This window comes from Peromyscus leucopus, chromosome 3 (assembly GCF_004664715.2).
Source record: "Peromyscus leucopus breed LL Stock chromosome 3, UCI_PerLeu_2.1, whole genome shotgun sequence".
Lineage (NCBI taxonomy): Eukaryota > Metazoa > Chordata > Mammalia > Rodentia > Cricetidae > Peromyscus > Peromyscus leucopus.
The window spans coordinates 116973987-116994586 of record NC_051065.1 but is presented as its reverse complement, the minus strand read 5'-3'; the positions used below and the strand labels follow the sequence as shown (position 1 = coordinate 116994586).

The window sequence follows — 20600 nt, the reverse complement described above, 5'->3', positions numbered from 1 at the left end:
ATAACAGAGACCAGGAGGACTCTGAAGACTGAAGAAATCACTGCAGTCCAAAGACACCCCCAGAAAGCCTGGCATCACCTGACCCACGTGGCCAGCTCTGCCGTTTGGAGCTGCTCTGAGGGGAATTCTGATGCCTGAGATGGGAGCTCATTCATCCCAAACACATCCCTTAGGGTTTGGTCAGGTTTGCTTTTTCTATTAAAGTCTGCCCATGACTCAAACTCACCTGTCTGGATATGAGCTCAGGGGCTGAGGGGAGGGCTCAGCTGGTAAAGTGCTTGCCTTGAAAGCATGAAGACCTGAGTTCGATTCCCAGCACCCATATAAAAGCCGGCATACACCTGTAATTGTGGTGCTGGGGAAACAGAGACAGGGGGAGGATCCTTCAAGTTTGACAGCCAGCCAGTCTAGCCAAAAGGGCAAGCTACAGGCTCAATAAAAGATCCTGTCTCAAAAAAGTTAGATGGAGTGTGGCTGAGGAAGACACCCAAAATCAACCTCTGGCTTCCACACACATGCACCCACACACATGTATCCATATACACGAATACACACACACACACACACACACACACACACACACACACACACACACACACACACACACTGTGAGTTCAGCCTTTCATCCTAGAAGGAGCCACCTTTCTCCACATCCCAAGAAATGTCCTGTGGGACCAGCTACCTGCACAGTCCCCAGGGGCTTCAGTCACCTCCACGTGAGTTGGTCTATAACCTAGCCATGCAATTCCACACCCACACTCATTTTATGATCTAATTATGGCAGAAGTTTACAACAGTTTTTACCTGATGGCTTTTAAACACATCTCAGTAAGCAGGTTACTGGCTACAGGAAACTCTCCTCACAGTAACACTGCAGCCCTGCGCTGCCTGTTGTATGTGCGTGGCTTCATCCATAGCAACCCAATAAGCCACAACAATAAACGTATTTATCTCCTAGGTTGCTGCCAGTATCACCAACCCCTTCTTTACAATGCTAAAGGTAAACCAATCTTTTAAAATATATCATTGACTCTAGGTTGTAGAAAGTCCACACGCAAAATAAATGAATGAAAATTGTATACGCAGTGGCTATCCTTAGAGGTTCATTAGAGAGAGCTAATGTTTAATACAGTGCCAGGGTGAAGTGTAAAATGGGATCAAGCAGCCGCACAAAGAACAGCGAGTGAGTTCACCTTACACTGACCTGAAACCTGAGCTCCTGGTTGCTTACGAGGCTCAGGTCAGAACCAGGATGTAGGACAACCCCATAAGCATGTCATGGTACCTTTGGCTCAGTGGGCCTCAGAAGGAGGCACCCAGGTCATCACACCCAGCTGGGTGCAGCCCCCACTAAAGGCGAGGCACTGGAGTTAAAGCACGAAACTGTGTCTAGTATTGTTTACTCACTGATCCTGTCTTAGTGAGGTAGAGGCAGGAGGATCTCTGTGAGTTCAAGTTCCAGGACCGGCAACCGTACACAGAGAAATCCTGCCTCAAAAACAAAACAAAACAAACAAACAAACAAAAAAACCCAGCAACTCAGGGCAGAAAGGGTTCACTTCATCTTACACTTCCCACATAAATCATTAATCAAGAAAATGCTCCACAGAGTTGCCTACAGGCCAATCCCAGGGAGTCAGCTCCTCAACTGAAGTTCCAAAAGGAAAACCCAGAGGATTCTAGCTTGTGTCAAGTTAACAAAAACAAACAAACCAACCACCCAGGACACCCTCCCCCCACTCCCCCCCTCTGCCAGGCCACCAAGCTCACAACGTCGACAGACAAAATTTTCTTTTGCTCTAGATAACAAAACAAAACCCTGGGGGAATCCGAGATCTTATTCTAGGCCCTCTGCACTCTAGACAGGTGACTTAATTTTAAAGTTCAAGAACCACCTCCCCTATACTAGCACTTGTTCCGCTGTGAGGGGCTTGTGCTCATCTGGAAATCTCGTCATCTGATTTTGTGTCTTGTGTCATTTTGCACTGCGCTTCTTGGAAGAATGGTGTGGCGAGACTGAAGAGACACTCTCTGAAACCGGAGTGTAGCGTTGGAGGCGTCAACACTGGGCCTTTTGTGTTAGTGGCTGAGGAGCTGCCTCCGCAGATACCCAGGGGGCAGACAGAGGAACACAGCCTCTCTGTATACCATGTAGGTCCATCAATAGCAGCCCGGGCCTGGAATGTTCCCTATGAAGTGAGGTGGGCGGGCTCCCTACACAGTGGCATTCTCAACAGAGCACTTACCTGGGTTGAAATAGAAGATAATATTTAGTAAGTCCTGGTCTCCCCACGTGATGGCATTCTTATACTTCTGGTAGAGCGGGAGGAGCATGTCCTCCCAAGCCAGGCCTGCTGGAATCAGGCTGTTCTGGAAGAGAGGAAACCGTGAGGGCAGCTACGGCAAAGCAAGTGTGCCTTGTCCAATAAAAACGGGGACCGCTTTCCTTTCCTCCTAGACACAGAGCAAATGCAGGTGTGGTCTGGCTACCCTGGGCACAGAACCAAGCAAAGCAAGGCTGTGGGTAGAGGTCTGGGGGTGTACCTACACGTGCAGAGTGGACCAGCAAGTGAAGAGGACCCTTTGGTTTTCTTTTCCTTTTTTTAAAAAATTATTTGTTTATTATTTAAGTGTGTGTGTGTGTGTGTGTGTGTGTGTGTGTGTGTGTGTGTTATGTGTGTGCAAACATGTGCCATGCGGTACATGTAGAGGTCAGGGGACAACTTTGTGTAGTTGGTTTTCTCTTTCTACCTTTATACAGGCTCTGGAGATGGAACGCAAGGCATCAGGCTTGTATCGCCAGGCGGAATCCCCTTTACCTGCTGAGCCTTTCATCAGCCTTTTCTTTTCGTTTTTGAGGTGTGTGAGAATGCTCGTTTGTGTGTGTGGATGCAAGCACACGTGTGTCATAGCACACGTATGGGGATGAGATGACAGCCTTCTGGGATCTGGCCCTGCCTTTTCCACCTTGTCTGAGACAGGACCTCTTTGCTGCTTATGCTGGCCCATGACTTGCAGCATGGCTCCCGTCTGGGCCCTTAGTGTGCTGGGCTGCAGGCAACGGTGCTAGTGTGTCAGCTTTTGCACATGCACCAGGCATCAGGTGTGCACCACACTCATTTTCACCCCCTGAGCCCTCTCTCTGGTTCACGCCTATGATTTCTAATCAGAAAGCCGTGCTGAAATGATCCCTCCTTCTTAGCTTTGTTTCCTTTTTAAAAATTATCTTAGAAGCATTTCCTGTCTGTGAAGAAACAAAACACAGATCACAGAGTCAAGGCATTTCCGGGAAAAACTGCTTTCTTCCCTTACCTTTTCCCTTCATGTAATTAATTAATTTTGGGACAAGGTCTTGCACTATATCCCAGGTTGGCCTTCAACTTGGGGCCCCTGCATTCACCTTCCAAATGCTGTGATTAAACGTGTGTGCCACCATACCTGGCTCCTGTCCTTGTTTCCAAATAATTAGTTACTTTTAAACTGGAAGTAACACACCCACAGACTAAGTATTCAACCAGTACATTCAGATAAAAAATTAAAAAGTATAAATATTTCTTCTGCTGCTCTCTAGAGATTCTGTTCCCACTTTTCACAGAAGCATCTACAATGAACAATTAAAGGTCTCTTAGGCAGTCTTCTGGAAATTTCTAAGGCATACAAGTAAACACACTATAGTATGAGAATTTTTTTCTTCCTTGATTTTTTTGGAAATTGTGTTATTGATAATAATATACAGATTAGCCTGTTCTTTTTTTAAATGTATTTATGTGTGTGGATGTTTTGTGTGCATGTATGTCTGTGTACCACATGTGTGCCTGGTGCCCATGGAGGCCAGAAGGGGACATGGATCCTCTGGAACTGGAGTTTCAGATGGTTGTGAGCTGCCACGTGAGTGCTCAAATTGAACCCTGGTCCTCTAACTACTGAGCCCCTAGCCTATTCTTTTTATTTTCTATTGTTTTGGCATGCTGTGGACTGAAGCCTTGTACAGACTACATGCCAGCTGTGACGAATCTACTCTCCTTCTTTTAGTGTGTACATGTATGTGCTTGTTCATGTGTGTGCTGGTCAAAAGTGTGTGTAGATAAGTGTGAGCGTGTGTACAAGTGCTTGTGGAGGCCAGAGAACCTCACATGTTGTTTCTCAGAGAACATCCACTTGTTTTATGAGAAGGGATCTCTCTCAGTGGCTTAGAATTTACCACACAGCTGGCCAGTGATCCCCAGAAATCTGCCTGCCTCTGCTGCCCACAGTACTGGGATGATAAGCCACATCTGGCTTTATTTATTTATTACATGGGTTCTGTGGATTTAACACAGGTCCACAGGCTTGCAAGGCAAGCATTTTACCAACTGAGCTATCTTTCAGCCTCCTCTTCTTCTTAACATGAGGTGGATGGATGGGAATTGTCATCTAAAGATGTTAATTTCCATTCCTTTTATTAGTAGAAAAGACACCCTGATCAGCCATGCATAGATATCTGTGTACTCACAGAAACACACCTTTAGAGACATTCCAAGAGATTGGTCATGGGCTTTGAAGCCTTGGATAAGCTGAGTTTGGACACTATATAATTCAGAAACATCACATAGTATTTCTGAATTGAGACTATGAAGCTTCACACATTTCAGATATTTTCCTCCCCACCCACAGGCCAGATCAGCACAGCCACACCCCCAGCACATCCCTACTGGAAAGACTAACTCCCGGTCTTTGCTTATTTGGTTCATTTTTCAAGACAGGGTTGCCTGTGTGTGAGTCCTGGAACTCACTCTGCAGACCAGGCTGGCCTTGAACTCAAGAGATCCGCCTGCCTCTGCCTCCCGAGTGCTGGGATCAAGGGTGTGAGCCACCACAGCCCAGCTTCTAACTCCTGTCTTTAGAGGGGATTTTCAAGCTCTTCCTTACCTTGAACTGGGTACTTCTTATGCGAGTCAAGTTCATGAGCATGACCCCTGAATTAACCCCTGTAGAGCCGTAGAAAGGGTGGCGGGCAAAGCGGCTGTACCAGCCGATCTTGGGGATTTCGTGCTCTGGGGCCATGGCGGCCAGCTGGGTGGAGTTAAACTGCCTCAGAAGCTTCCAGATATCATCCACAGGCCTCAGAAAGAGGACGTCAGTGTCCACATAGAGGAGCGAGTCCACATCCTTTAAGATCACCTTTGTTTACAAGGGGCAGGGGAAGAAAGGGACAAAACAAAACGGTCAGAAACAACGGAAATGCCTCCACAGGAAAACAAAAACAAAACGCCACCGATACTTGCCCACCAGTGGTGGATTCTACACTAGGTACCATTTATTAGCTCCAGTCCTCTCTTCTCCTTTCACCTGACAGAAGTGTCAGCCAAGAAGTGAAGACTTAACCACAGACAGACCTGGCTCTAGACTGGCCCAACCCTGGTCTGGTTTATATGGGCTAGACTTTCAAAGAGATCGCACTGGAACCATCAACTGAACACTGGTGCTCTTTTTTGTTTATTCTTTCCTCCCACAAGAAACACACTTGTCTTGCCCTCTTAGTTCCTTGTTGGAATGGTCAGGTATTGACAATTTGTTGTGGACAATCTCCAGGCCTTCCCCAAGCTCTGGGGTGAGGGCTCTGTCCTAGGAGATGGCTCCATATCTAAGATGGTATTTTCAGCCAATGTTTGGACTTGGGAATAGAAAAAGCATGTCATTGGCTGGCTTCGTTTGCAGATCAGGGCCTAGCAAAGTTCTCCTGTAGAGGGCCAGACAGCACATACTTCAGACTCCGTTGTAGTCAGCTGGCCCTGCATCAGTATCCTCTCAGCAACACTGACAACTTAGAAATGAACAAGGGTGGTTGTGATCCAAACATCATGCAGCATTTTGTATCATGGTTGGAGGTCATAGACTATTTCTTGCTTTCAGTTCTAAAAACCCATGAGATTCTATTTCCCACCAGGCTTGCTACACATCTTTCGAGCTAGCCTTCCCAGGTGAAGTAGTGTTCCCTGCACCACCTACCCCAGCCTCCAGGGCTAGGCCCTGGAGCGTAAGACTTTAAAGCCTGAGTTAGCAATAATGCCATTTGCCTCATTTTGTCTTTGTTCTCGAAACTTAAAAACAATTTGGCAAGGAAAGATTTCACTCTTTCTGAGTCCTGGCTGTAACCGTACATGTTATGAACTAAATGTGTGTGAGTCGGTGTCCAAATCCACAAGGCGAAGCCCTGATGCCAAGAGTGACAGCATTTGGAGATATGGCTTTGGGAGACCACTGGATTTAACTGACGGCATAAGGACCCATCTTAACGGCACCCGTGCCCTTTTGACAGCTGGCCCCAGACGCTGCCCTCTTCTCACTGCCCCATTAGGACACGGTGAGAAGGTGGCTGTGACGCACGCCACGGAGAGGACCTTGGCCCGAACCCTGCCCGGCTGGCATCCATGTCTCAGACTTTTCCAATCAGAACTGTGGGAACACACGTTTCTGTTGTTTAAGGCATCCAGTCAGCCGTGTCTTGTTGTGGGGAGCTGAGCAGACTAAGACAGTACTCATTTGGATCCCCAGAATTTAACAGTGTGAGCACGGGTACCATACAATCCGGCTTCACCGGGATTTCAGCCTGGCGTTATATCCACACCTACCGTGTTAGCCTCAGGCCCTTTTTTTCCTCATCCATTAGAGGAACAGCTTTTATAAATCAGTATATGGAATTAAAAATAACAGTTATCTACCATTTAAAAAAACTGTCCTTTCTGTTGGTCTTTTCTGTGTCAAACACACAGATTGCAAGTCCAGCGCCACTTTGAGATCTTTGGCAACAGTTAACTCTGCAGCTCACACACGATTGAGCCTGTATGATAATGAGTATTCAGAGATGGGTAATTCCTGGGGGGCGCTCACCAACCTAAGACAGAGCGCCTGTGTGGCCTGGGCAGGTATCTCTATGACAGGTAAGGTGACCTGCTGACATTTCATGCAACCTAAGTCAGAAGCTCATTTATTAGTAAAAGGGGGACCTGTACGGCCCTGACCTTGCTGACCTTGACCTTGATATCCTCTCTATGCTAATTCCCTCCTGGGTTTCACCCTCTTGAATGCTTAAGGGAAGTTCCTTGTCTATGTATCCTGCATAATGGGCATTAACAGCTTAGATGTAAAATTGTAAAACATCTGTAGCTAACTTCTGCCCTCCAGGGTTCTCCCATTGTCCTGTAAAGCCTGTATTTAAGACCTCCTCCCTCCTTCAATAAACGGCATTCGGCATTAAAAAAAAAAAAAAAAAAAAAAAAAAAAAAAAAGACTTCCTCCCTCCTTCAATAAAAGGCATTCGGCATAAAAAAAAAAAAAGCCAAGTTACAACACAGTAACCAGACTTCATGGGAGAATCCATGACAGCCAGCCAGACCTCCTCCAAGAATATAGAAAGCATTCAACATTATATAAAACCCTGTAACAACGCAGGGTTTTTTTCTTTTGTTCTTTCTCTGTTGTAGAATATTATTTTAAGGTATGTTACTTCTGTTTGTATTGCATTTGTTTAACTCTGTGAAGCTATGATACTGTGTCTGTCTAAAACACCTGATGGTCCAATAAAGAACTGAGTGGACCATCTGAACAACTCAAAGAAAAAAAAGAAAAAAAAAACTGTCCTGCTGACCATCTGAACAACTCAAAGATCCTGATTTCATTCAGAATTATGATGAATTCTGCAACTGAGCTCATAAACCATTTTTTAACATCTACCACACAGCTAGGAATGATGGTAAACACCTTTAATCCCAGTACTCTGGAGGCAGAGCCAGGAGGATCTCTGTGAATTCAAGGCCAGCCTGGTCTACAAAGCTAGTTCCAGGATAGCCTGGGCTACAGAGAAACCATGTCTCAAAACAAACAAACAAAAAACTACCACACATCATCCTTATTTTTTCTATTTCCTATAGAAAGGTAAAACCTGTCACAGGTTGACACTAGTCATCAGACATCATTCAGAAATTTCCAATCCTAGTGTACTGTGAAGAAGGGGTAAATCTCCACAAAAATATTAAGAAACATGTTATGATACATATTGTACATTATATGTAATTAGGACCATGTGATGATGAATTTCTAAATGGTCTTATTAAATAAATAACACGGAGCCAGATATAGGGGTTAAAGCCTGAGAGATCACAGGAATGGGAACAGCCACAAGCTAACCCTACCTCACAGATACCTCAGCTTCCAAATGTGAGATACTTCCTGTCTACCCACACCTATATGCCTTGCTGTTCTGCCATCTGATTTGCTCTCTCTGTCCAGCGACATCACTTCCTCTTCCTGCCCAGCTGTCTGTACAGACCTCCATGGTTAACTAGTTTTAGAATTTAAGGCATGTGCCACCACACCTGGCTCTGTTTCCAGTGTGGCCTTGAACTCACAGAGATCCAGACAAATCCCTGTCTGCCAAGTGATAGGATTAAAGGCGTGTGTTAACATTGTATGACTTTTGTGTTTACTTATAATGGCTGGCTTTTTCCTCTGATCTCCAGGCAAGCTTTATTTATTAATGCACAAATAAAATATCACCACAGCCATGTTGTCTCACGCATCCCCAAACCTTCCCAGGGGCTTCATGGGCTGCTCATCTAGTTTTGCTTGGGAAGGAAGCCAGCACACAACTACTCCAAATGTGAAGAACTATTCAGCTGAAAACAAGACCCAGGGGAGTTATTTGCTTGCCCTTTGCCTAGAAACAGGGCAGAGACCCTTCTAATCTTCCCCCACTAGTTTCTACCCAAAGAGAGGAGGTACATCCTCTTTCACAGTTCTCCTCTGTTGTTTGTTTTTGTTCTTTGGGGGGGGGGGCACCACCCAGCTCCCAAATAAGTACACACAGAGACATAGTCTTACTTATGAATGCCCGACCTTAGGTTGGCTTATTTCTTGCCAGCTTTTCTTAACTTAAATTATCCCTTCTGTGGGCTCTTCCCATTCTCTTACTTCTGTAAATTTTTGTTTTGTTTTGTTTTGGTTTTTGGTTTTTTGAGACAGGGTTTCTTTGTATAGCTTTGTGCCTTTCTTGGAACTCACAGAGATCTGCCTGGCTGTGCCTCCCGAGTGCACACATGCCAACACCACCTGGCACTTCTGTAAATCTAACTCTTACTCTGTGGCCTGTTGTGTAGCTGGGTGGCTGGCCCCTGGATTCTTCCTTCTTCTCTGGCTACTTCTTTCATCATACCTTCATCTCTTCTCCTCCCCCAGATTTTTCCTTCTGTATATTCTTTCTCCTGCCTTGCTATTGACCATTCAGTTCTTTATTAGACCATCAGGTGTTTTAGACAGGCACAGTAACACAGCTTAACAGAGTTAAACAAATACAACATAAACAAAAGTAACACACCTTAAAATAATATTTGCCAACACTCATCAGCTCAGAAACTGAGAATCTGTGGACTTTTCTCAACGAGCCTTTTCCAACACTGCCCTTCCCAGAATGTCTCTGGAAGCCTGCAGCTGCTTTTCTCTGTCTTGTCAATACTTTGAAATTTATTATTCTCAAAGGGCTGGCAGGATTGCTCAGTGGGTAGAGGTATTTAGTGGAAGCCTGATGACCTGAGTTCAATCCTGGAGACCCATACAGTGGAAGAAGAAGACCAGGGCCTGCAAGTTGTCCTCTGATCTCCACATTTGAGTCATAACATGTGTACCTGTACACACACACACACACACACACACACACACACACACACACACACACTTGAATCAAATAAATGCATAGTGTGGTGGTTTGAGTAAGAATAGCCCTCATAGACTCAAATATTTGATACTTAGTCATCAGGGAGTGGCACTACTCGAAAGGATTAGAAGGATTAGGAGGATTAGAAAGTGTGGCCTTGTTGGAGGAAGCATGGACTTTGAGGGGGTGGACTTTGAGGTTTCAAAAGCTCATGCCAAGGCTAGTCTCTTTCTGTCTGAGGATCAGGATGTAGCTCTCAGCTACTTCTCCAGCACCATGCCTGCCATATCTGCTGCCATGCTCCTAACCATGAGGGTAATGGACTAAACCTCTGAAACTGTAAGCAGGCCTCCAATTAAAAGCTTTCTTTTATAAGAGTTGCCTTGGTCATGGTGTCTCTTCAATAGAACAATGACTAAGACAAATAATGTCATGGAATTTATGGTTCTCAGTTAGGTAATAAATAAGTCAGGCTCCTGCCCTGGTAACCTGTGTGTTCTCCCATGTGATGTATGTGTCATGTGCTGATAAACATCCTTCTCTTATGAATCTCTCGTTTCAGGACTCTGACTCAACTACAAACTTAAGAGGACTGAGAAGGAAAATTATATTTTCTCTCCCTCACAGTGAAGGAAAGCTGAAATGCAAAAAAAAAGTATTCTAAGTTCATGTGTCAAATAACGATTCTTGGGGTGGGACAAATACAGCTAGAATAAGATAAAGTTGTTTGCCAGAAGTATTCAAGGGAACACGATACTGAATTGTGTTTTTTTTTCTTTTTTTAACTAATTTAAAACCTTTGAATTAGAGAAGGTGTTACAGAGCAAAACCTGATTAAGGTATACTCTACCAATGCGTTAATTAGCTATGGGTCTTGTAGAAATCTAGTAGCAAATTGTGGTTTGCTGACTAGACTACTTTCATTGTTTTCCCTGGTCTTTAATCATTGTTATATTAATACTTTCTGTAATATAAAGTGCAGTTATCAGCCCTCACCAACAAAAAAGGAAGAAAGAAAGATGGAGGGAGGGCCAGGAAAGGAAAGGCTAAAGCAGAGAGGGGGTGTTACACCGTGAAGGAGGGAAAGCTGATACGCTGACTCAGAATTCACAGGAATAGAGTTCTTCTCTATTTGATTGTGGATTTAGTTTCTGACATAAGATCTCACTACACAGGCCACGACAGCCTCCAACTTGAGATCCTCTGGCCTCTGCCTCCCAAGTGTACCACCATGCTCAGTCAGAATGAAATAGGGGTAATATTTTTTATTTACGTAACATCTTACTATTTCATATATTTATTTACTGTTATAGACAAAACTACATTTCATTTGTTTGCTTTTGGTTTTAGTAGAAATTCTAACAGTTAATAGCATTTCTCTCTTTTTTAAAAAAAGATCTTTTAAAAAAATACTGTAGATGAACAGTCTTATTAAATAAGAAACACACAGCCAATTGCAGAGTTAAAAGCCCAAGAAGTCAGAACAATAGCTAAGAGCTAAAAACCCTTTCTTACCCTTCACTGCTGCTGCTGTCCTTCCCCTCAGCAAAGAGACCTACTTCCTGTGTGTCTGTCCTTTTATTGACTTTCTGTTCTGCCTTCTTTGGTTGTAAACCCAACCACATGATCTCCTCGTCACTGCCCATCTGCACAGACCTCCAGGTCTTCTATGGTTGGTATTGAGATTAAAGGCGTGTGTCTCCATGCTGGCTGTATCCTTGAACACACAGAGATCCGCCTAGCTCTGCCTCCCAAGTGCTGAGATTAAGGGCGTGTGCTACTACTGCCCAGCTTCTGCTATGGCTTGCTATTAGCTCTGACCCCCAGGCAACTTTATTTATTAACATACAAATAGAATCACATTTCAGTACAAATAGTATATCACCATAAATTACCTTTTGTTTATCTATTTAGCTGAGGACTGGGAGAGGAAGCAGTCAAAGGACAGCTTGCTGAGGTCAATTCTCTCCTTCAACCATGTGGATTCTGAGGATTGAACCAGGTCGTCAGGCTTAGCAGCAACTAAGGAGTGCCCCTACCAGTGCACATAACCAGCCCTTTCTTTTCCTTCCTAACAGTGACTATTTATTTGGTTCAAAAATATGGTTTGATTCTGAAGACATATTTTAAGGGTTAGAACTAAGTGACAAAGAGGAAAAATAAATTTAAGAATGGAGTTAAAAGTGTTCTGATTGGATTTGGTTTTATGCTTAATAACTCATGTTAAAAATCTCCTCCCTTAAATCACAGTGTTTTGAGGTATTGGGACCTGAACAGATGATTCGGTCACCAGCGGAGATTTGAGCATTTCCTGAGAGCAGATGATGAATGACAAGGCAAGTCCATCCTTTGCCCCTTCCCTCTTCATGCTCTCTGGACGTTTCCAGTTCTGCCGGACTGTGACATAGCCCTCACCTCCACCGGAAGCTGAGCAGACATCAATGCTAGGCTCTTGCCCTTCTTTGCCTCTAGATTTGTAAGCCAAAATAAACCTCTGTTTTGTGTGGTTTAGGTTTTTTGGTGTTGGGGGCCTCCTGTATATTAGTAGGCAAGTGCTGGGGATGTCTTTCTGTAAGCTGTGAATGTGTTGCTCTGATTGGCCAGTAGCCAGTATAGTATAGGTGGGATAAGCAGAGAGGAGAATGCTGGGAAGTGGAAAGCTGAGTCAGGAGACGCTGCCAGCCACTGCCACCATGAGAAGCAAGATGTAAAGTACCAGTAAGCCACAAGCCACATGGCAACTTACAGATTAATAAAAATGGGTTAACTTAAGATATAAGAACAGATAGCAAGAAGCCTGCCACGGCCATACAGTTTATAAGTAATGTAAGTCTCTGTGTGTTTACTTGGGGGACACGAGTGGGAGAGATTTGTCCCGACTGCCGGCAGGCCGGAACACAGGAAAACTTCAGCTACACTGACCCACATTTCCAGTCCCAAACTTCTGTTCTTTTTAAGTTCCCCACTCAGTGCCATTCTGTTATAGCAACAGAAAATGTACCATAACAGTTGAACATAATCTAAAAGTGACAAATTAAGGCCATGTGGGTCAAACTCAGCCCAAAGCTTTATTATTTTTAACAATTTTGGCATCAAGGAACTTTTAAAAAAATGAATTATTTGCCAAGTTTTTAAAAAATTTTATCATTATTTTATGTATATGAGTGTTTTGACTGAATGTATGTAGGTATACCACACGTGTGCCTGATGCCTGTGGAGGCCAGAGAACAATAGATCCCCTGGAACTGTAGCTACAGATGGTTGTGAACCGCCATGTATGTCCTGGGAATCGAATCTGGGCCCTTTGGAAAAGCATCAAGTACTCTTAACCACTGGGGCATCTCTCTAGCCCCACTTGCCCAGTTTAAAAAAAAACTATTTTAAGCCAGGCATGGTGGCACACAACTTTAATTCTAGCACTGGTAGAAAGACTAATCTCTGTGACTTTGAGGCTAGCCTGGTCTACATAGGGAGTTCCGGGTCAGTCAGCCTCACGTAGTGAGGCCCTGTCTCAGATTCTTTAAAAAATTTACAGCTATTTATTTATTTATTTATTTATTTACTATTATTATTACTGTTGCTATTTGGTGGTGGTGGCAGCAGCAGTAGCAACAGTAGTAGTAGTTATGTGTGCATGTGTGTGTGTGGGGGGGGGTGCACTCATGCCACAGCACATATGTGGAAGTCAGAAGACTGTTTTCAGGAGTTCATTCTTTCACTGTGTGGGTCCCAGGATGGAATTCAGATGGTCAGGCCTAGTGGCAGATGCATTTGACTACCATTGAGACATCTTGCCAACACTGCTCACAGTTCATTAAAAATGAAGAGCTCATGAAAACATCCGGATGTCTACCTTCCTGTAGAGCAAAGTGCGGTGTTCTTGGTTACAGACACCCGCAGTGTCTCTGTTAGTTCAATGGAGTAAACATTTATGGAAGTTCCCCTAGGTGCCAGGCATGGCCCAGCCGGACAAATATCGCTGCCTATAGGAGGCAGCAAGATAAAACCAATGATTATATAGTGTGCAAACTGGTGGGAAACACACAGGGGAGTTGATAGTGTTTGTTTAAGACAGGATTGTTGTTTGAATCTTAGATCATCTTTTAATAAAAAAACCCCAAAACCCAGAGCCAGATATCAGAGTGAAAGCTGAAAGTTCAGCAGAGAAGTAGAACAGCCAGCCACTAGTTCTTATCTCTACGAAATCCTCTGCCTAAAGAGAGCCAGTTCCTATTTCCTCACGCCTTATATACCTTTCTCTGCCCTGCCATCTTACTTCCTGGGATGAAAGGCCTGTGTGCTTCCCAAGCAAAGGCATGAGATGTCATGTGCTGGGATTAAAGGTGTTTAATCCTCAGTCAAGTTTATTAGGGTACACAATATATCACCACACAGGGTTTTACCATGTAGCCTAAGTTGGTCCAGAACTCACAATATTCCAGCCTCTGCCTCCAGAGTTCTGGGGTAATATGTGTGTACCACTCCACTTGGGGTGGGAGCTTGTGACCTAAAACTGCACGGTGAGGAACAGGTTCACTTTGGGCACATGAGAACAGGACAGTATGTCTGGCACACTAATAACAAGACACCACATGGCTGCACACAGTAACAATGGGAAGAGCCCAAGATGAAGAGAGAGGTCGCAGGGCTGGCTGTTCAGGGCTGACTACACTCTGGTTTGGACTCTGTGTGAGATGGCAGCCACTGGAAGGCTTTTCTCTGAGGGGCTCCATCACTCTGTGGGATCATCTGCTGAGACCCGACTGTCGGGGAACACAGAGGAGCAGCGAGGTTGATGAGATGAGGGCTGAGAGTTGACTCTGGTGACAACCCAGGAGTGAGCAGTGGCCCAACCCTAAATGCCGTCTGAAGACAGAACCCGTGGGGATGACAGATGGACTGAATGTGAGAAGTCAAAGTCACGGATAACTCCAGGGATTTGTACTCAAGCAATGGAAAACCATGTTAACTGAGAGTGATGATCTATATCACCCCGTGGCTCCTCAGAGTTTGCAGGTGCCAAAGTCTAGCTCCATCCTTCCTCCTCCTCTTCCTCCCATCTCACACTACCTAGCAGTGGCTGGCCTGGAACTCACTATGTATTAGGCTGGGTTTGAACTCACACAGATCCTCCTGTGACATGGGACACCATTTCTGTCGCAGTGACAAAAACACCCTGACCGAAACAACTTAACCAAGAAATTGGTTTCTTCTGGCTTACAGTTTGTCCATCCTGGCGGGGAAGTCACAGTTGTGGGAGCTCAAGGCAGGGAGTCGCACTGCACACACAAAAAGCAAACAGAAATAAAGTGCTCGGCTCATTTTCTCCTTCCACCGGCCAAGATCCCAGCCCGAGGGAAGGATACCTCTGGTTTTTCCATGTCAATTAACAATCAAGGTAACATTACAAAGGTATGCCCAGAGACTTATCTCCTAGGTCATTCTAGATTCTGTTAAATTGACAGCAGTAACCCTCACGTTCCTCATGAACCCTCTCAAGGGAAGGGACACAGGTGGTGAGCATTTGACTTCAATGGGCGGCACCCAGGTTAAGCTGAGCATGGAGATTTCCAGTATGCTCTCTGATGGGTCGATTAAAGGGCACCTCTCAGTGCAATGAGTTATGGTTCACATCCGTGCCCATGGCACATTCAGACAGGCGCCAACCACAGAAAGCATTTTATATCATCAGAGTCAAGAAGAGAAGAGACAAGGTTTCAGGGCCTTTCTGATATCACAACGCACAGGTTGTCTTGACTGGGAACTGGCACCAAGCCTGCTCCCTGTTAACGTATAAAAACAAAATACAAAATGAATGTAATAATATTCATCTCTGTGGGCCCGCAATTCTGCTGGTATTATTTTAAAGAGGATCATTGCTGGTTATGTTATAATGGGAAGAGTAATATTTACCAAAAGTACATAGAGGTTCCCATTGTGATTGCTTTATGGAAATTAATGAATACTAGATGAGAGGTTTATTATTTCTTTTCTTAAGCGAAGGAGGGTGTCACGCAAAGGCTATCTGTCCCCAATGCTGCTTGGCCCACCACCCATTGCCCCAACTTGGGCGGCTGCTACCAGTGACCTAGCTCAGAAAAATGTGCTAAGGGTGCAGGAGAGATCGCTCAGCAGGCAAAAGCACTTCTTGCTCTTCCAAAGAACCCGAGTTCAGTTCCCAGCACTCAAGGGGGGTGGTTCACAACCACCTGTGGTAACTCCAGCTTCAGGGGATCAGGTGACCTTTCTGGCCTTGTGGGTACCTGCACACATGTGGCATCACCCACACAGACACTCCTACACATGTAAATAAATCTTTAAAAAAGGAAAAGCAAGAGAAAGAAATATGTACAGTGTACAGTGGAGCCTAGTCACAGACAGCCTGGTTATTGGGAACTCACTGGCTCTCTTTCAGGTTCATCTTGCTCCAGCTGTGGACTGATTTTCACAATACAAGTGGGTACAAATGTTAGTGTGTGTGTGTGTGTGTGTGTGTGTGTGTGTGTGTTAAAAACCTGACTAGTGGGCTGGGTGGTGATGGCACATGCCTTTAATCCCAGCACTCGGGAGGCAGAGCCAGGCAGATCTCTGTGAGTTCAAGGCCAGCCTGGTCTGCAGAGCAAGAGCCAGGACAGGCACCAAAACTACACAGAGAAACTCTGTCTCGAAAAACCAAAAAGAAAAAAAAAAAAAAAAAAAAAAGACTAGCTTATTTCAAAACAGCTGGATCAGTCCCTGTCTCTTCCTCTCCACTTCCTGCCTAACACCAAGGCACTACGATGGTCCCCCAGGAATCTGTGACATTCTCCATACCTGTCTCCATCTAACCCACTCCTCACAGATAGGCATGGGGACTTTTAGCTTGCATGTGATTTCATGTTGACCCAGGAGGGGATTTCCAATTGTTGTATTTAATTACTAAGTCTTTGGAAGTTACCAGATCTTTTTCCATCCGCTTCTCATTTAATTCCCCTGTAGTCAGGGAACACTCTGCCTGACTTCAATTTACCAAGACTTGTTTTATGGCCTAGCAGATGGTCTATCTCTGCAAATGTTCCCTGTAGGTTTGTAACACATGTTTGCTCAGCAGTTGATGGGTGGGGTGTTCCGCAAGTTCTGTAGCCATCCCTGGGGTCACTCGGTCGATAGTATTGCCACGGTCTTCTTCATCCACACTGATGATAACCATGTGTGCTCCGTGGAGCATCAGCTCCAGACACAAAGAGACTGGGAGTAGCATGATGGACTATGATTTCACCCATGACACTAGGTCTGTTAGCATACTTTTGTCCCTTCCCTTGGTTGGAGCAGGAGCCCCAGCAGGACGCTGTGACTACTGTAGTAGAATACTATTTGAAGGTCTGTTACTTTTGTTTATGTGCATTTGTTTAACTCTGTGAAGCTGTGTTACTGTGCCTGTCTAAAACACCTGATGATGGTCTAATAAAGAACTGAATGGCCAATAGCAAGGCAGGAGAAGGGATAGGCAGGGCTGGCAGACAGAGAGTATATACAGAAGGAGTTAATTGCAGAGAAAAGGAGCAGCAGTCAGAAAAGGAGGAGGACCCAGGGGCCAGCCACCCAGCTACACAGCAAACCACAGAGTAAGAGTAAGATTTACAGAAGTAAGAGAACGGGAAAAGCCCAGAGGCAAAAGGTAGTAGACATAAGTTAAGGAAAGCTGGCTAGAAACTAAGCCAAGCTAAGGCTGGGCATTCATAATTACAACTAAGCCTCTGTGTATGATGTATTCTGGAGCAGGATGGCAGGCCCCTCAAAAAAAGAGCAACAACAACAATGTACGATGAACAATTTCGCAGCAATCTTTGTTAAGGGCCACTGTCTTAATTCGCTTCCTATAGTTGTGATGAAGATAGTGACCAAAAGCAATCTAGGGAGGAAAGGATTTATTTGGCTTACACTTCCAAGTAATGGTCTTTTATCAAGAGAAGCCAGGGCCACAAGCAAAAACCCGAGGCAGGAACTGAAGCCGAGGCCATGGAGGAACGTTGCTCACTGGCCTGCTCCTTCCGGATCGCACACTTTGCTTTCTTACACACTCAGGACCACCTGCCCAGGGTGGCATGGCCCACAGGAGGCTGAGCCTGGTGCCAGGCAGAACTGTGCACACCGGCCTCAGGGCTCCAGCTCTGCTTCAGCCCTTCTCAGAAAGCCCTTCCAGAGGCTCCCTCTTCTTTCCCTCCATGCACCCTTCATCACACCCCATGACTTCCTTCCTCCTCCTACCCCTCATCAACAGTGGCCTTTTCTTAAATTGCTTCCTCCCTCCATTAGACCAGCAGCCCCTGGGAGCCAGCATGGAGACGAGCCTCAAGTCCAAGGCTCGGGGGCAATGTTCCTGCTAAACTGTCTCAGAGCCACTACAACTTGAAATCATTGAAAATGCAAATGAAAACTTCATCATTGCCTTTTATAAATTCATTTTATTTTAATTGTTTTACATACAAATTCATTTTATTTGTTATATAAAACAAAATGAATTTATATAATATGGGTATTTTGCATATATAGAGATATAGATATATAAAAAAAGTAAAATAAAATACCTATATAAATGGGTATTTTGCCTGTACGTAGACACCACTGTGTGTCTGGTGCCTGTGGAGGTCAGAGAAGGGCATTGGATCCACTGGAACTGAAGTTAGAGATGGTTGTGAGCTGCCATGCTGTGCTGGGGGTCAAATCTGAGTCCTCTGGAAGAGCAAACAGTGTTCTTAATGGCTGAGCCATCTCTCCAGCCCTGCTTGAATCTATTTTTATTTACTTATTTATTTAATTTGGTGTTTGTATGTGCACACATGTACCACAGCACACATGTGAAGGTCAGAGGACAACTTGCAGGAGTTGGTTCTTTCTTTCCACCATGTGGCTCCCAGAGATCAAACTCAGGTCATCAGGCCTGGCAGCAAGTGTCTGTACTCACTGAACCATCTTGTGGGCCTCAATTTTATTTCAAACTCGCTTCAAGACTGATTATAGAACAGAGACAGGCTCAGCAATAGGAACTGTACAAGACTTGGAGTCTCGAACGAAAGCTAATACGCCTACCATACAGAATATTGTTCCTTTGCTGCAGGGGCCTGTGCATCAACCACTAGCCTCTGCTGATAGACAGCCACGTCTCTAGGAACACCACTGTTTTCCCTTGTCTCTTCATTTTAAATGATTCTGTTTTTTTTTTAAATGCTTTTTTGTTGGTTTGTTTTTTATTTGGGTTTAGTTTTGTTTTTGAGGCAGGGTCTCACTATGTAGCCCCACATGTATAAAGATCTACCTGCTTCTGCCTCCCAAGTCCTGGGCTGAAAGGTGTGTGCTAGCACAGCCAGCCATTTTGAAGGTTTTGTTGGCATACATGATTACTAATACATAATACTGAGTTTCACCATGACATTTCATATATGTACATAACGTATTCCGATCTTTTCACCCTTTACCTCTTCTGTCCACCCCTTCCCACTCCTGCTGAGCCCGTCCTCTTTCCAACCTAGTCCCTTCTACTTTAGTGACTTTGTTTACGACCTAAGGAACCTCACTAGGGTGCTTTACAGGAGCATGGGTGAGGGCTGGTTTACAGGAGCATGGACGCCTTAACATTGTCTACACTTCTGGAAACATGTCTTTCCTTCCCCCATCAACCATTAAAGGGTGTAAAGCCTCATGGGGAGGGGGAATGGGACTCCACGAGAGGTCCAACCTGTGCAGGTTATCACACTGCTGTGAATTCAAGGGTACAACAGCAACATCATACCCGGAAGCCAATGCTCCCCACCTCTCCCAACCCTTCCTCTTGCCTACATCCTTTCCACGTCTCACCCCCACTTTTTTCCCCAACTAAAATATAGTTTCTTTATACAAATGTCATCTGAGGAGCTATTCTAAGATCATCCTTGATGTCCATAATGACAGCAGGTCTCCGTCCTATTCCTGCTTGGGAACACCAGTCCTTCCTGGAGCATACACATCTTTAGGTCAAATGTCTTGCCCAAGCTGACACAAACCATCCTCGCCAAGACAGGCCCAGGAGCAGGCACAGTCAGCCTCAGCTAACCTACCTCCTTTCAGTCCAGGCTTTTCCCAGGTGAAAGACTCCAGGGAAAGTGTCCCAAACCCTCTGCCTGTGTCATTTCCCAAAAGGATCACAGGCTGCAGTTGAGCTATATGGATGACCTGGGTAGTTACAGAGACAACAGTTACTGAGCAAAGTCTGGAAGCTGAGTACATGCGGCTATTCGCACTGATGACTGGCAACCTCGGGCTGTCATAGATGCTTAAAAAGGCAAGAGCCCCACAGTTCAGCACATAAAATAACATGCTCTAACTAAATAATGAAACTAATTATAACCATTTATATGGCAGATGCTACTCAATCAACTATCCCATAAAAATGGGGAATGAATATAGACAGCTTTATTAAGTTTTAGTCATCTAAAATCACATTTGCTTTATGTCTTGTGCTTAATACGGAGATCTGACAGATCCAACACCTTTGAGGAGCACTGGTTAATGAATCTGATTCCAGGCCTCCAGTGTGGGAGTCTGGTGTTTTAGTGATTAAATGAAGTTATACAGATCAGGAGGAGGACCTGCCACACGATGGTGACATGTGCCAGTCTTGGCCACTTGGACAAGGTAGAGACTGTCAATATTTTCCAGTACACTTATTCTTTTCCCCTAAGTATTTGGAGAAGATTCTTTAAAACCACGGAAGTATCTCACTTTGATAAAATTTCCAGTCCTCATTTTAGCACTCACAGGTTAGACCCTTCCTCCAGTAATTATAAGTAGGGTGTTCAAAGATGATCTCTCACTCCAACTCCCGCTCCCACTCTCTCATTCCCTGTAGCCCAGGCTAGCCTTGTGACCCTCTTACCTCTTCTTCCCAAGTGCTAGT

General features: G+C 44.8%; 1 protein-coding gene across 1 annotated transcript in view; it reads right to left on the bottom strand.

Moving 5' to 3' along the window:
• Positions 1 to 20600, bottom strand: part of Gxylt2 (glucoside xylosyltransferase 2) — a 71778-nt gene that overhangs the window by 10705 nt on the left and 40473 nt on the right. The window contains exons 5-6 of the mRNA XM_037204317.1: positions 4909 to 5160; positions 2247 to 2370 (exon numbers count right to left, since the gene is read on the bottom strand). Coding sequence (XP_037060212.1) covers positions 2247 to 2370; positions 4909 to 5160 — 376 coding nt within the window. The remainder of the gene's footprint in view (positions 1 to 2246; positions 2371 to 4908; positions 5161 to 20600) is intronic.